The 14,292-nt window shown below is 37.1% G+C and overlaps 1 protein-coding gene across 2 annotated transcripts in view; it reads right to left on the reverse strand.

The window, feature by feature from the left end:
• Nucleotides 1–280: 280 nt before the first annotated feature.
• Nucleotides 281–14,292, reverse strand: part of RLF (RLF zinc finger) — a 91,389-nt gene continuing 77,377 nt past the window's right edge. The window contains exons 7-8 of one of the 2 annotated variants that reach the window (XM_025983691.2): nucleotides 9,537–9,678; nucleotides 281–5,164 (exon numbers count right to left, since the gene is read on the reverse strand). In XM_025983691.2, coding sequence (XP_025839476.2) covers nucleotides 518–5,164; nucleotides 9,537–9,678 — 4,789 coding nt within the window. In that variant the 3' untranslated portion in view covers nucleotides 281–517. Of the gene's footprint in view, nucleotides 5,165–8,468; nucleotides 8,553–9,536; nucleotides 9,679–14,292 lie in introns of those variants that run through there. The other variant, XM_025983692.2, reaches the window with a different exon arrangement.

Below are 14,292 nucleotides of genomic sequence, written 5' to 3' on the forward strand. Positions count from 1 at the left end.
TTTATGTATGGTATGAAAACTCATTATGAGTAAACAAGAAATGGGTGAAAAATTGTAATTTATTGAAACTCAACTCAAAAAATATAAGATGCTGTAGTGTACAATATATTACACAAAGCACCCTCAGGTGCACATTCAAGTCAAGTAAGAACTCCATATCCCTTTCCCTAGCCCTCCCACCCTGGGATCTTAGTATTTGTTCCATATACAATCATGCACACTTAATTTGAAAAAGGAAGCCCCAATATATTTTGATGTATTAATTAGCACCAAACAAGAGTACAGTTCCATTTTTTTAATAAACAAACAAACAAACAAAAAAACCCAATCAATAAACCAACTGGAGAGCTAATGGACTCAGCCAATACTGCTGACATAGATATTATACATTCATGTAAATACACAGCCTATTCTACCCTAAACAACAGTGTGGCTGGTTCTCAGCCTTTGTTCAAGTTGGCAATTGTCCCCATGTTGCAGTGTTGGAGCCAGTCTGTTTCTAAAACAAAATTGCTATTTAGGAACTTCCTACACAAAGCTCATCGGTCTTTTTTGTTGGAAACAAGTCTAAAATTGGTGTGGAAAACTTAGATCTTTCAAGGACAACCACTGGCCGTAGATAATGAAGCTGTTTTAAGGCAAGCTCTCCACAGTCTGTTAATGCTTTGTCCAATACAACCCTCAGGTTCTCCAAGGAAGGAACTGCTGCTGTCTCAGCTACTATCAAAGGTGGGATTGCAGTCAGGTTCTCATGAATTGCAGAGTCACTGGAAGAATGAGGTATGTCAACTTCAGGGTCATTGTCATTCACCATATTATTTGCCATAACACTCCCTGTTAAGTCATTACTGGGTTGTGAAGAATTACTTAATGTTAAGTGCTCCGAAGGCTCCCAATCATCAAAATCGTCTTCTTTCTCTTCACTTTCCTGAATAAATTTCAGAAATGAAGATTCAAATCCCATAGGTTTGTAAGTCTTCAAATCAAATGACCTAGGCTGTGGATGCTTCCTAAAATTCTCTTTTGGGACATGGGTTGAATTTTTTACAGTGTTTTCTTGCCCTGAACTTTGCTGCCCAGTTTCTGAGTCTTTGATCCTTGGTAAAGGCAGCTGGAAACTTGTGAAGTAAGTCCCACTTTCAGTCCCACTAGGATTAGGTATGGAATTTTCTATTTTACAAGGAGGAGGCTGAACTATATTACATTGTTCCAAAGAAGTGGTTTCCGAACTATGGTTACATTTCAAAGTTCCTCTGTAGAGCAAAGTATCTGCATCAAACACTGGTTTGCTTTCTGTACATCCTTTCTGACCTCCCTCCCTTTCGCCTGGATGAAGGGAATCAGTGCTCTGGGCAGGGACGCTACTGTCACCTGGGGAATGGCTGTGCTTCGTGCGCTCTGATTCACAGCTATTTTCTTCTTTCTTTATATAGGGGTCTGCTTCAGAAGGGGGCTCTTCCTTAATTTTGGTACCATACTTAACACAGACGACAAGATTTTCCATCTGTTGCTCTAAATAGGCACTACTCATCTGATGGGTGCGTTTATAATGCCTCACTATGCTGCTCTCCAACTTCACCACAGATAAGCATCCTTGAACCATGCAGGGATACTGTGTGTGCTCAGACTGCTCCACACACATATGGAGGGCTTCAGCTCTTGTTTTAAAACTAATCGGAGCCTTCTTTTCTTTGATTAAACTACATTTTTTAGCTTTAGCATTAAATGATCTCCTGGTAGTCTGATGTTCATGCCCTTGAGTGAGCGCTGTAGGACACCCCTTTTCACTCCTTAGTAGCCTTTCATTTGCCACTTTCTGGCTTCTAAACAGATCATCATAATAGTCTTTATGTCGGTAATATACATGTTGAGAATAATTACTGCGATGGGTGAAAATCTGGCCACAGCCATTAAGATCGCAATGAATTTCATAATCTGAATGTATTTCTCCTTCAATATTATGCTGTTCCATCAAGTGGTGCTTCAACTTGCTGAATGTATAAAAAACAGCAGGGCACTGAGGCTGGTTACAGGAAAACCTTGCTGCAGATTCAGCTTCAGAAAGCACTTTAGGCTCTTCAATATGGTCTAGGTTATGAGAGTCACTACAGTGCTTAGCAAGAGCTTTGGAACACAGGAAGCGTTTGTTACATTCCTTATATTTGCAAGCAAATATCTTTTTACATTTGACAAGTTCCCTTTTGGTTCTTGCTTTGTCTTTCTCTAAACATAATTGTTCTTTGTTGTACTGATGTACAGTTCTGTAATGACGAATCAAGCCTTTTAGATTGGTGAATGAGGAGTTGCAAGTTTTATGGATACAATGGAATGGTTTGTGGTATTTATTCAAAATATAGCAGAGATTTCCTTTAGCAACAGTTCTCCTGCTACCTCGTCCCTCTCTTCCTTCTCCTTCTTCTCTATGGCTACCTATTGGTGATGAAATATCAGATGTTTTACTTTCTGTTTCTTCGCAGGATGACTCCAAATCTGTTTCTGAACTGCATTCATCCTTTTTAGAGTGACAGTGTGGCTTCTCAGAGTTACTGCTGGGATCACGGCCAAGTTCTGTAGGGCAATCACCTTTTAATCTGTCTACTGAGCACGGGCCTTCATGATCACATTTTTCATTATCTAACAGTTTGTGAGTTACTCTGTCACTGCCAATCTGATGTTTATTTTTATAATGAATCCTAAGATGTGTTTTTCTTGTAAATGACCTTTGGCAAATATGACACTGGAATGGGGAATACCGATGTTGAAACATGGTTAACTGAAGGACTTTTTCTTTTGAATAATTATGTTTTTTAAGATAATGCATTAACAAAGCCTCTCTGGTCACAAATTCATATTTGCATCCTTGAAGCTCACAGAAAAAAGGCTTAGCTGCCAACTGTGCCAGGTACTGACTTGGCATATTCTCATCTTGATTCTGAAAATTAAGGTCTGATATAGGTGAAACCGATTGAAGAGACTTAGCACCACTGGATGGGTACCCCTGCAATGACCCTGAGAAAGATCCATGTGTCATTGAGTTTTTCAAGCTTAAATGTTTCAAGCGTAACAAAAGTTCCAACATGGTATCCTCTGTACACGGCCTTTTAGAAGCACAAATGGAAGCTTCTGTGGAATAACCTTGATATTCTCGTTTGCATTTAGTATGAATATTGTGATCTAGACCTTCATCGGGGGAGTCACTGTTTGTATCTGAGCTGGGTTTAGGTTCTGCATCAAACTTTTCAGTTGTTTGATTATGTTCATTACCCAAACAGGGAAAGAGATCTTTTGTCTTTATCTTTTTGGGTTTGAAATGGTATGGGTGAACCTTCCGTAAATGCTTTTGCATCCCTCTTGCATTTTTGTATGTGGAACCACAGCCATCAAAACCACAGGTAAACTTAGTCCCATCAAAACAAACTGCCACACTGGAACATTTTTCTTTTAAACTGGAGGGCACAAAGACCTTCTCATGAGATAATAATATATCCTGCATGGTTTCAGAGTGATCCAGTGTATCAATTAACTCTTCATTCAAGGAAGCTGAAGAGCTATGACTTAACTGATCACTAGAATTACTGTCACTGTTTTCTTTCAGATTTTCTGCAGTTTCTATTTGAGAATTAGCTGATCCTGCACAGAAAAGAAGATCCTCAGGTAAATGTGATTTATCAGTTTGGTCAAGTAGATGGGGCTGATTGATACAATCTTGCTTTTCACCTGGCGCAGCCTCCTCAAGTTTCACTGATTTTTTCACATCTCCATTTGAACTTTCAACATTATGCATTGAGAGGTGATCTTGGTATTCAATTTTGGAATAATAGAACTTTTTACAGCCAACAAAGTTGCATGTGTAAGATGCATCCCTAAAGTGTTGTGCTTCATGGTGGTAAAGCTGTCCCAAGTCACTGAAAACAATATTACAGCCATTTAATTCACATTTATAACGCAGATCATCATGTTTTTGTTTATGGTTAAGTAGTTCATTCACTGATCCAAACCTTGCATAGCAATCTATAGATACACACATATAAGGTTGAGGACCACAATGCACTTGTTCATGCTCCCGCAGGTGAAAAGCAGACATGAAATGTCGTCGACAGTAAGTACACTTCTCTCTTCTGTTTTTCATATCCAAGTAGTGCTTGGCATTTTCATCATTATTTTGGTGTTCAGCTTTAAGATGCACACTTAAGTATTTAAATTGTTTAAATACACGGGAACAGTCTGTGCCAGGACATGGGTACAGATCTCTGTCTTGCAGGTGGCAATCTTCTAGTTTGCTGAATGTGACATATTCATGAGACTCTCCTTTGGCTTGTTCATCCAAGGACTGGTTTTGCTCCAGGGTTGCAGAGGGGCTCTTGGGACAAATTCCCTTTTGAGAGCCTTTCAACAGTAATTTCTTTCTAGAGCGGTCCCTTCTGCTTGGTGGCATTTTAACATGTTCCATCACATGAGGAACAAATATTTCTTTTCTCTTGAATTTTTTAATACAAACTGGACAGGTGTAAATTCCATCTTCCATATGCATCTTAGAATGATGAAGAATCCTGGCCTCTATACATTCCCGCTTACATAACAAACAGAAAAATTTATATTGAAGCCACCTCTGGTATCTTTCAGAAGAACCAATAGGTTTTTTGTCTCTTTTCTCTTTATGCTGATCTGTTAAATCTCTTCTTCTGTATTGTTTATCTTCTTTACCTTCCTCATAATCACTGAGAAATGATTCTAAAACATCTGTGTCATTAATAGACATTTCATAGCCACTTAGATCATCATCAGAATCGGAGGCTTCTTGTCCTAGCAGTTGGTGACAGTGTCGTTTTAAAGTTTTCCAGTCCCAAAATTCAGGATCAAAAGGCCAGTGGGCCTTTAAAGCTAGTAAGAGCTCACATCGGAGAGAATTTGGAACTGGTGCATTTTCTTCATCAAATTTTTGATCTGGCTGCAAATACAGTTCTTCCAACATATTAAATCCATCCAAACTGGGTTCAATTAAGAATTCTGTAAGCTGACAGGCTCGTCTGACCTCTAAATCTTCTGGTAAAAGACAAGCAATTGTTTTACAAACTGATGCCTTCATTTCTTCATCTTCGCTTGATCTGAGCTGAAGAGCTCTGACACATAGTAAAATTGACACCCCAAGACCAGCATCTTGAGCCTGTAAGAAAAATAGGGGGGAAAGTCATTATTCTTTTTCATATTAAATATTCATTCAAGGAATATTGGTAAGATATAGACTTCTCAGAACTTTTAGAGTTCTTAAATTTATGTTTACTCTCTCTTCCTGCAACTGACATTTAGATCCTGCTTAGATGTTACAACCATGAATAACAATGAACATTTATAGTGTCCAACTTTATAAGGCACTACATATTAAAGCAATCTCTAACCCTCAAAGAATTTGCTTATATGCCAAATGTATATAAACAATAAAGGTATATGAATTCAAAGGAATTCAGGATAAATAAGGTCATTGAAGTTGATGCAAAAAAGAATTGTCTTAAGCTGGTTAGAAGGACAGGGCTTAAATAAATGGGTATAAGAGGAAACACCTGTATAAAAGTGAGTCTAGGATTGAATTCAATTGAAGAAACACATGGGTCAGGAGAAGCTGGGTGTTTTCAAAATCTTAAGGCTAAAATAAATGATGCCCCATTGCCCCCAACCCCTTTTTTTAGAGGTGGGAGGGGCAGAAGGAGAGAATCTCAAGCAAGCCTGAACCAAAGCTGGATCTCACAACTCTGAAATCATAACCTGAGCTGAAATCAGGAGTCTGATACTTAACTGACTGAGCCACCCAAGTGCCCTTGCCCTATTTTCTCATAAAATAATTAGTACTTTATGGGAAAGTACTTCCCATGGGAAAAACAACAGAGTCTTTAAATCTCTATATAGCAAGAGGTTCTCGGAAACTAGTCAAAAATCAGGAAAAAGATCTGGTCATTATGTGATAAAAGGCTAGTGCATACAAAATGATTTATGTGAGAGACTGAAATGGAATGTGAAAATATGAGCAAAGTAAAGTGGGATTGATTATATGGCAGAGTGGCTTAAAATTTGGTACTTAAGAGCATAAAGGTTTTTTAAAAGTTTTACCTCTGCCCAACATGGGGCTCTATTCATGACTCTGAGACAAGAGTCACATGGTCTACAAACTGAGCCAGCCAGGTCCCCAAGAGCATAGAATTTTGAATCAGATTTTGACTACCTTTGAATACCAGCTTCACTACAGTGACAAGTTCTTAAATTCTAAGTTGTTGCTGCCTCATCTATAAAATGATAACAGTAGTGGTAATGTTAGATTTTCCTCCTAGTATTGTTATGAAAATGAAGATAATATAAAGTGATTACTATGTTGCTGGCACATCATAAGTATTCAACAGAATACCATGTAAAATAACTGAGGATAAATTGTTGTTCACATTGGTAATCAATTTGTTAAGCAATTCTTCTGTGTTGGGCACCATTCTAATTCTAGGAACACAAAGAAACAACTACCATCAATTTACAGAACCCTTACTACATTCTAGGCACTACTCCAAATACTCTTTTCATATATTATCCTCATTTTATAGATGAAGAAACCACAGCTCAGTAGGTTAATTGCCCAAAGTCACCAGCTAATAAGCAGAGGAACAAGGATTTAAACTTAAAGCGATCTTTGTACATAACCCGAGTTCTTAACCACTTTACACAGCCAATAAAAATTCCAAAGCTTATCTGACATGCCTATATCCCATGTGCCCTGGATATAATGTATCTCACCACTCTCATTCCTTCAGCTACCTGGTTTAAAATCAATTTAGTTTTATCTATCAATGTCTTCAAAATTTATTTCCATATTCCATATCCTAATTCTAATATATTCACCATCTTTTAACAAGTAACTTCTTGGTATACTTGTTTAGAATGTATAATGGTATTTTCAGTCTATTTTTTGAACAGTGCTTAGTGATTTCATCAGTTTACCCTTTTAACCAGATTTGACTAAGAAAGAATAGACATTCTCTGCTGTTTATCTCAGTCTTCCAAAATGGAGTTTAAGTAATCATAATTTGTTGAGAACAGATTATTTGTGACTTATTTTAAAACTTATCAGATCCTCCAAGTTCTCTGTGCTCTAATTTATAAATGATAATCACATTATGCAATTTGTCAAGATACCCATGGTCTAGTCCTGACTCTGCTGCAAAACAGGTTTATGATCCTTACAAGTCACATAACTTTATGTGACTTCTATGATGATGTACTCTGGCTTAAGCTATTTATATAAAATGGAAGCCCAGAAGATAAAAGGTATTATAATAAGGCCCTCTCCATTATATACTCATTGTTGCCTTCTTTTTTTTTTTTTTTTAAAGATTTTATTTATTTATTTATTTATTTATTTATTTATTTATTTATTTATTCATGAGAGACACAGAGAGAGAGGCAGAGACACAGGCAGAGGGAGAAGCAGGCTCCATGTAGGGAGCCCAATGTGGAACTTGATCCCGGAACTCCAGGATCACGCCCTGAGCCACAGGCAGACTCTCAACCAGTGAGCCACCCAGGCGTCCCCACTATTGCCATAAGAGGCCTAAAGCCCATACAAGCTTTTCAGCATCATTAACCTGTTCCATCCCAAGGTCTATGTCACTTTTTACTAGTTGCCTCCCAATATCCTTTCCCCTCTTTTACTCTAAGAACAGAATACCTGATTTCTATCGGTTATAAAGTAAGTAACCTGAAATAATGAATATATCTCGTCTCCCTTGCAGCTAGATATGGATGGCCCTGTATCTGTCTGTCTCTGTGTGTGTGTGTGTGTTTGTGTGTATATATACTGGAGGGAGTGAGGAAAAGGTGTATCATAGTGTGGTTCCTGTGGTTTTTCCACTCCCCTCGCCCCCGCCACCTTGCTATCTGGAATGGAGACATGATACCTAGGACTGAAATAGTTAGGTTTTAGAATATGAGATCAAACTATATATTGACTGTAGACAGACAAAAGGTACCTGGGTTTCCATTAAGTGGAGCCACTATAAGCCACCTTCGCCTGTCTGCCTGGATTATTTATCTATACGAGAAAGGGAGAAACTTCCATCTTCTTTAGACCACTACTATTGCAGGATATCTACCATTCATAGCAGAACTAGATCCTAACTGAAATAGGTTAGATCATCTCTCTTTAAAAACCTAGAAGTGAGTCTCTCAGTTTGAAAGGAATTCTATCTCACTTCCCTTCCACCCACCAGTCCACATATTTTCTACCCTTCAGGCCAATTATCATGAATGATTATAGTAGAAAGTACCCTAGACTAGGCTTAAAGAGAAATGGGTCTGGTTATGCAAATGGACAGAAATTCCTTAGTCTGTGTCAGAAACCCATTTTCCCTAGTCCTCTAGCAGCTTTCTCATTTTCTGTGGTTTCTCATGGTAAGTAGAATTCTAAAGTGACCCCCCCCCCCAGTGACTCTCACCTTTGTATGAGAGGTGAGAGGTTCTCTCCTCCCCTCAAGTGTAAAGGGATCCTGTAAATACAGTATCATTCCTATGATTATGTCATATAGCAAGAAGTAATTTTTAAAAAATAAAGGTTTAACTAAGTAAGTTAAATATAACTTAACTTATATTTATAAAGTTATATTTAACTTATTTAGTTAGGTAATTAAATAATTATCACCTAAGTTATCTATCTGACCATGAATTTACGTTTATTTATTTATTTATTTATTTACTGAATTTACTTTTAATAAAATGTTTTGCTTCTTCCTGTCTTCACTAGAAAAGACCAGACTAACATATTTCAAAAAAAAGTATAGGATATAGACGGTTACAACATTAAAAGAGACAGGATGTATCAAAGATACAACTGTGCCTTGACTTTGGTATAAACAATTCTTGGATGTTGTCAAAGAAGTAACCCATAAAACATACCCATTTGCCATTATAGATACGGGTATACTAAGAGCTCACTCATGAGCAGATACTAAAAACAACACAAAAATAGAGCAAAAATAGAGTTAAGATTCATCCTGAATCTCTAGGCTGGTAGGCTTAGCATATATATAGGGCTGAACTCAAAACACAAGGCTTTATATATGGTGCTTCCTCTCATTTTAGCAAATATTTATTTCCTGAAAATATCTAACTTGCTTCCAATTGGTTTTCACAGAGGTTTACAATTTATATACAGTTGATTCTGGAACTGTTCTACTCTTTCAACACTTAGAAAATGTATCATTCCATTCTTAAGGAAAATATAAAAACAGAAAATTATTCTAGTAAAAGTAGATATAGAGTAGTTGAAGTGACAGCTCAGAAACATAATTGTTCTTTACTCCAATGGCCTGTCCCTTCAAATTAAGAAAAGCTATAGATTCCAGAAGGTCAATCCGTAGAAACAGCTAGATATGTCCAGTTCCATAATCTTATTAAAGCCCATTATTTCTCATTTTCCCTCATCTAAGAGGAGTTGCCTGAGAAGTTATCTCCCCACTCATTCCTCCATTTCAGGACAATTATCATAAAAAAGCAAAATTACTCACTTCAGTTTGTATAACTCTAATCAGGCAAAATAAATGCTGCTGTGTTTTAGCTATGACACCAAACTGACGACAGCGCTCCAAAAAAGTGTCTAAAGAAGGGTCAATTCTTCTTTGTAGTTTACTCCAAAAGAGAGTCAATTCCCTATAAAAAGAAAGATTAAGGTAAAACATTTAAAGCAACTGGTATTTGCTATCCACCTCCCCACCCCATTTTGGTGTTTTGTTTGATTGTATTTAATAGTAAGCAAAAACTAGAGGAAAAAAAAAGCTATCTATATTCCTTATTGTGTCCTTTCAAACTGGTAATATTGTTAAGAATCCTCTCTGAAAATTCCACCACTTTTCTTCTTTGTGGAGAAAAGTTAAAAACAACAGACTACTTCCTTTATTTTTTTATTTTTATTTTTTTTTGACTACTTCCTTTATATTGACTTTTTTTTTTTTTTTTAATGCTCGGATCTAATGAAGGACCCGAATTCACAACCCTGAGATCAAGACCTGAGCTGAGACCAAGAGTTAGACCCTCAACACTCCCATCGTGTTCCAAAAGGTTTTACCCCTTACAGTGGTAATTATATTGACTGAATTAAACATGATCCTAGTAGGCAGGGATCATCTGACATTCCTACACTGCTAGCAAAATGTACACAACTAATAAATATTCTAACAGCATACTTCTCCACACTAAATCTGCTCTTTTCCAGCTCTATTAAATTTGATGATGCTACTTAGGCATGTATTTTGGAATGTTTAAATATTACTAATAAAACTAGTAAAATGGCATTCTTGGAAATGGCTAAAATACGAGAATCCTATAAATATTCATTATGGAAACAAAGAAAAGTTTGGAAATAAGTTAATTAAAAGCATTGAATGGGTTAAGAGAAAACTCTTAAGGAAAAGCACTAAAAAGTACCTAGGATAAAAATGCTAATATGAACGTGAAATGTGAATGCAAGGTAAGTCACTGAGTAAAACTAAAGAGAGAATGTTAGTGACTTGGGGGATCCCTGGGTGGCGCAGCGGTTTGGCCTTTGGCCTAGGGCGCGATCCTGGAGACCCGGGATCGAATCCCACATCAGGCTCCCGATGCATGGAGCCTGCTTCTTCCTCCGCCTGTGTCTCTGCCTTTCTCTCTCTCTCTGTGACTATCATGAATAAATAAAAATTAAAAAAAAAAAAAAAAAAAGAAAATAAACATATTTAACAGAACTTATTTTATTATACTTTTAAAAGCTTATAATCAGGGATCCCTGGGTGGCGCAGCGGTTTGGCGCCTGCCTTTGGCCCAGGGCGCGATCCTGGAGACCCGGGATCGAATCCCACATCGGGCTCCCGGTGCATGGAGCCTGCTTCTCCCTCCGCCTGTGTCTCTGCCTCTCTCTCTCTCTCTCTCTGTGACTATCATAAATAAATAAAAAAATTAAAAAAAAATTTAAAAAAAAAAAAGCTTATAATCATTTTGTGATGGAAAATTTGAGCTATAATAAATAAAATGAACTTAAAATGCCTTTAAATATTTGTCTTGGTGACTAGGGTTGCTTTCCTAACCAGAAAAAGTAAAAATTGAGACAGGTCACCTTTCAGAATAGCTAGTGGCCAGGCAAGTAACTGGGACCACTGTTAGTTTTTAAACTCACAAGACTGCTTCTTTTTTTTTTTTTTTTAAATATTTTTTTTCTTAATTTTTATTCATTTATGGTAGTCACAGAGAGAGAGAGAGAGGCAGAAACACAGGCAGAGGGAGAAGCGGGCAGAGGAAGCACCAGGAGCCCGACGTGGGATTCGATCCCGGGTCCCCCAGGATCGCGCCCTGGGCCAAAGGCAGGCGCCAAACCGCTGCGCCACCCAGGGATCCCCACAAGACTGCTTCTTATAGATGTTAAGATCTTAGTAATAAAAAATTTTGAGGATAGTGCAAAATTCAGAATAACAAAGGAAGTGGAGACTTATATATGCTCAGAGATAAAAAGGAGTTCTACCAAAATATATGTGCAAAAAAAAATCTATCCTATTTGAAAAGAACAAAATTATCCTATTTGAAAAGAAAACCAGTAAAACCTCATTATGAAGAGAAAAGGGTAAGGAATATCTACTATCTAAAATTCATCAACTAGAGGTGCTTGGGTGGCTCAGTCAGTTAAGTGTCTGCCTTTAGCTCACTGGGTTCTCTGCTGAATAGGGAGCCTGCTTCATCCACTCTCTCTGCCTGCCGTTACCCTGCTTGTGCTCTCTGTCAAAAAAATAAAATGAAATAAAATAAAATTCATCAACTGGCTAGAAGTTCAAAGTCAGGCAAATCTGATAAAGTGATAAGTTGAGAATTAAAGTCTCTCAAATAATTTTTTTAATAGATTATTTATTTTAGAGGGAGAGGTGCAGAGAGAGACGGAGAGAGAGAATCTCAAGCAGAGTGAAGATTTCTGCTAAGCAAGAAGCCCACCTGGGGGGGGGGGGCTCAACCTCATGGCCCCAATATCATAACCTGAGTCAAAATCACGAGTTAAGTGCTTAACCAACTGAGCCACTCGGGCACCCCTTAAATAATTTTTAAAAAATAAACCAGAATGTTTAGGGCTTGATTTATTCCAAACTAAATATTTCAAGCTATAGTTATTTTAAATCCAAATAATCATGACCAAAAAAGGATCATTTTTATCATGTATTTTTTGTTTTTATACATACTTACACAATTACAATTCAATAATTTAAAACTGCCATTACCCACCCAAACATATAAACTTGCCTAAATGAAACTAAAACAGTATATTACTTATGACAATGCCATGATGCCATCCATTCAAATCTGCACACTGGAAAACTGAAACCACCAATAAATAGTAACCCAGAGCCTGCTGGATCATATAAATAGTGCTAGGAAGGACAAATGCTTCTTCATTACTACAATGATGATTTTAAAAGATGAATAGCCATTAATTTTAAAAGATGAATAGCCGTTAAAAGATATATTGAAAATGATTCTATTGTACAGATGCTTCCAGTATTCAGATAATTTATTGTACCCTCAAACTAGCCTGATCCATACCTCAAGTCAAAAAAATTACATACAAATTCAAACAGTCTGGAAAGGACATTTAGTTCTATTAATAGTGGGAAACACAGGGCACCTGGATGGTTTAGTTGGTTAAGTATCTGCTATGGGCTCAGGTCATGATCCCAGGGTCCGGAGATAGAGCCCCCACACACCCCTTCCCCAGCCTCCCCTTGCCCCACATCCCAGCTCCCTGCTCAGTGGTGAGTCTCCTCCTCCCTCTTCCTCCTTGTGCTCCCTCTCTCTCTAAGTCTTAAAAAAAACAGTGGGAAACATATTTTGGTAGAGATCTAGCTACCAAGCAGGAACTTTAAATTACACTGTGTTATGGCATTGCAGAAAGCTTGTGGAGTCTAGCTAGTATGTCACACTGATATCCGGAATTTAGGGATTTTGGAAATGAGGCAAAGAAAACTTTGTGCAATTAAGGAGTGACCATCCTTAAAGATGGCTCCTACAAATATAGTAGTTGATTCTCATGACTACTTTTTTTTTTTTTTTTTGACTTTTTATTTCTGACAAAGTTGGGTTAAATAAAACACATATGGATATCTGGTCTTTGACAGGTACTGAGAATAACATTCACGTTGACCCTGATATATCACAGTCTAGGCTGAGAAAGAACAAGCAAGAAATTACATCTGAGGAAACACAAATGTACAATATACAAGATTTAAATTCAGATCTAAGAAAGCAACAATCATCTAGCAAATACTTGTTGAAAGCTCTGTGTGGAAGTTTAAGTTTCACCTGTATTAACTCTATTTTAAAAGTAGTAAAAAAATAAATAAATAAAAGTAGTAAAAATAAGATAAAAACAGAGATGGAGGCAAACCATAAGAGACTCTACAGGGAATAAAATGAGGGTTGCTGGAAGGGAGGCGGGTGACAGGATGGAATAATTCATGATGGACATTAAGGAAGGCACTTGATGTGTTATACGCAACTGATGAATCACTAAATTCTACCCCTAAAACTAATACTATACTATATGTTAATTAACTTGAATTTAAGTAAAGCCAAAATATATAAAAAATAAAAGTAGCAATAGTAATTACACATCTATGTGTATACTGTCCCATTCAAAAATGGTTATCTTTCTCATTTGCCTGACTACTCTATTACCACTGCAGACATAGGAAACTCATTCCTCCAGCACAATTTTGATTTTTGCAGAGAACCAAAACTCTTTTGGGGCTAAGATTAATGAATAAGTTAAGCAATATACCTTTTGTTGATAAAAAAAAAAAGTGGCGACTGCTATAAAGTATTATGACATGTTTTATTGTGGTTTGTAAATATCTCTGAAGATTTCTAAGAAAATAAACTATTTTGGGTGATAGTTACATAGTTTATATACTTCATGTATTATCTTCTGTAGTGATCACATTCAAGAATGGGACTTCTGGGACACCTGGGTGGCTCCACGGTTGAGTGACTGCCTTTGGCCCAGGGCATGATCCTGGAGTCCTGGGATAGAGTCCCATGTTAGGCTCCCTGTAAGGAGCCTGCCTGCCTCTCCCTCTGTCTGTGTCTCTGCCTCTCTCTCTCTCTGTGTGTCTCTCATGAATAAATAAATAAAATCTTAAAAAAAAAAAAAAGTGACTGCTTTTTTTCAGATTCCAACCTGTCACAGTTTTACAAATATGTTACAAAAAATACCACTTAAATTTTTTTTTCTCTTCTCCACAAATATTCCATATA

The sequence above is a fragment of the Vulpes vulpes genome, chromosome 10 (assembly GCF_048418805.1).
Source record: "Vulpes vulpes isolate BD-2025 chromosome 10, VulVul3, whole genome shotgun sequence".
NCBI classification, from domain to species: Eukaryota; Metazoa; Chordata; class Mammalia; order Carnivora; family Canidae; genus Vulpes; species Vulpes vulpes.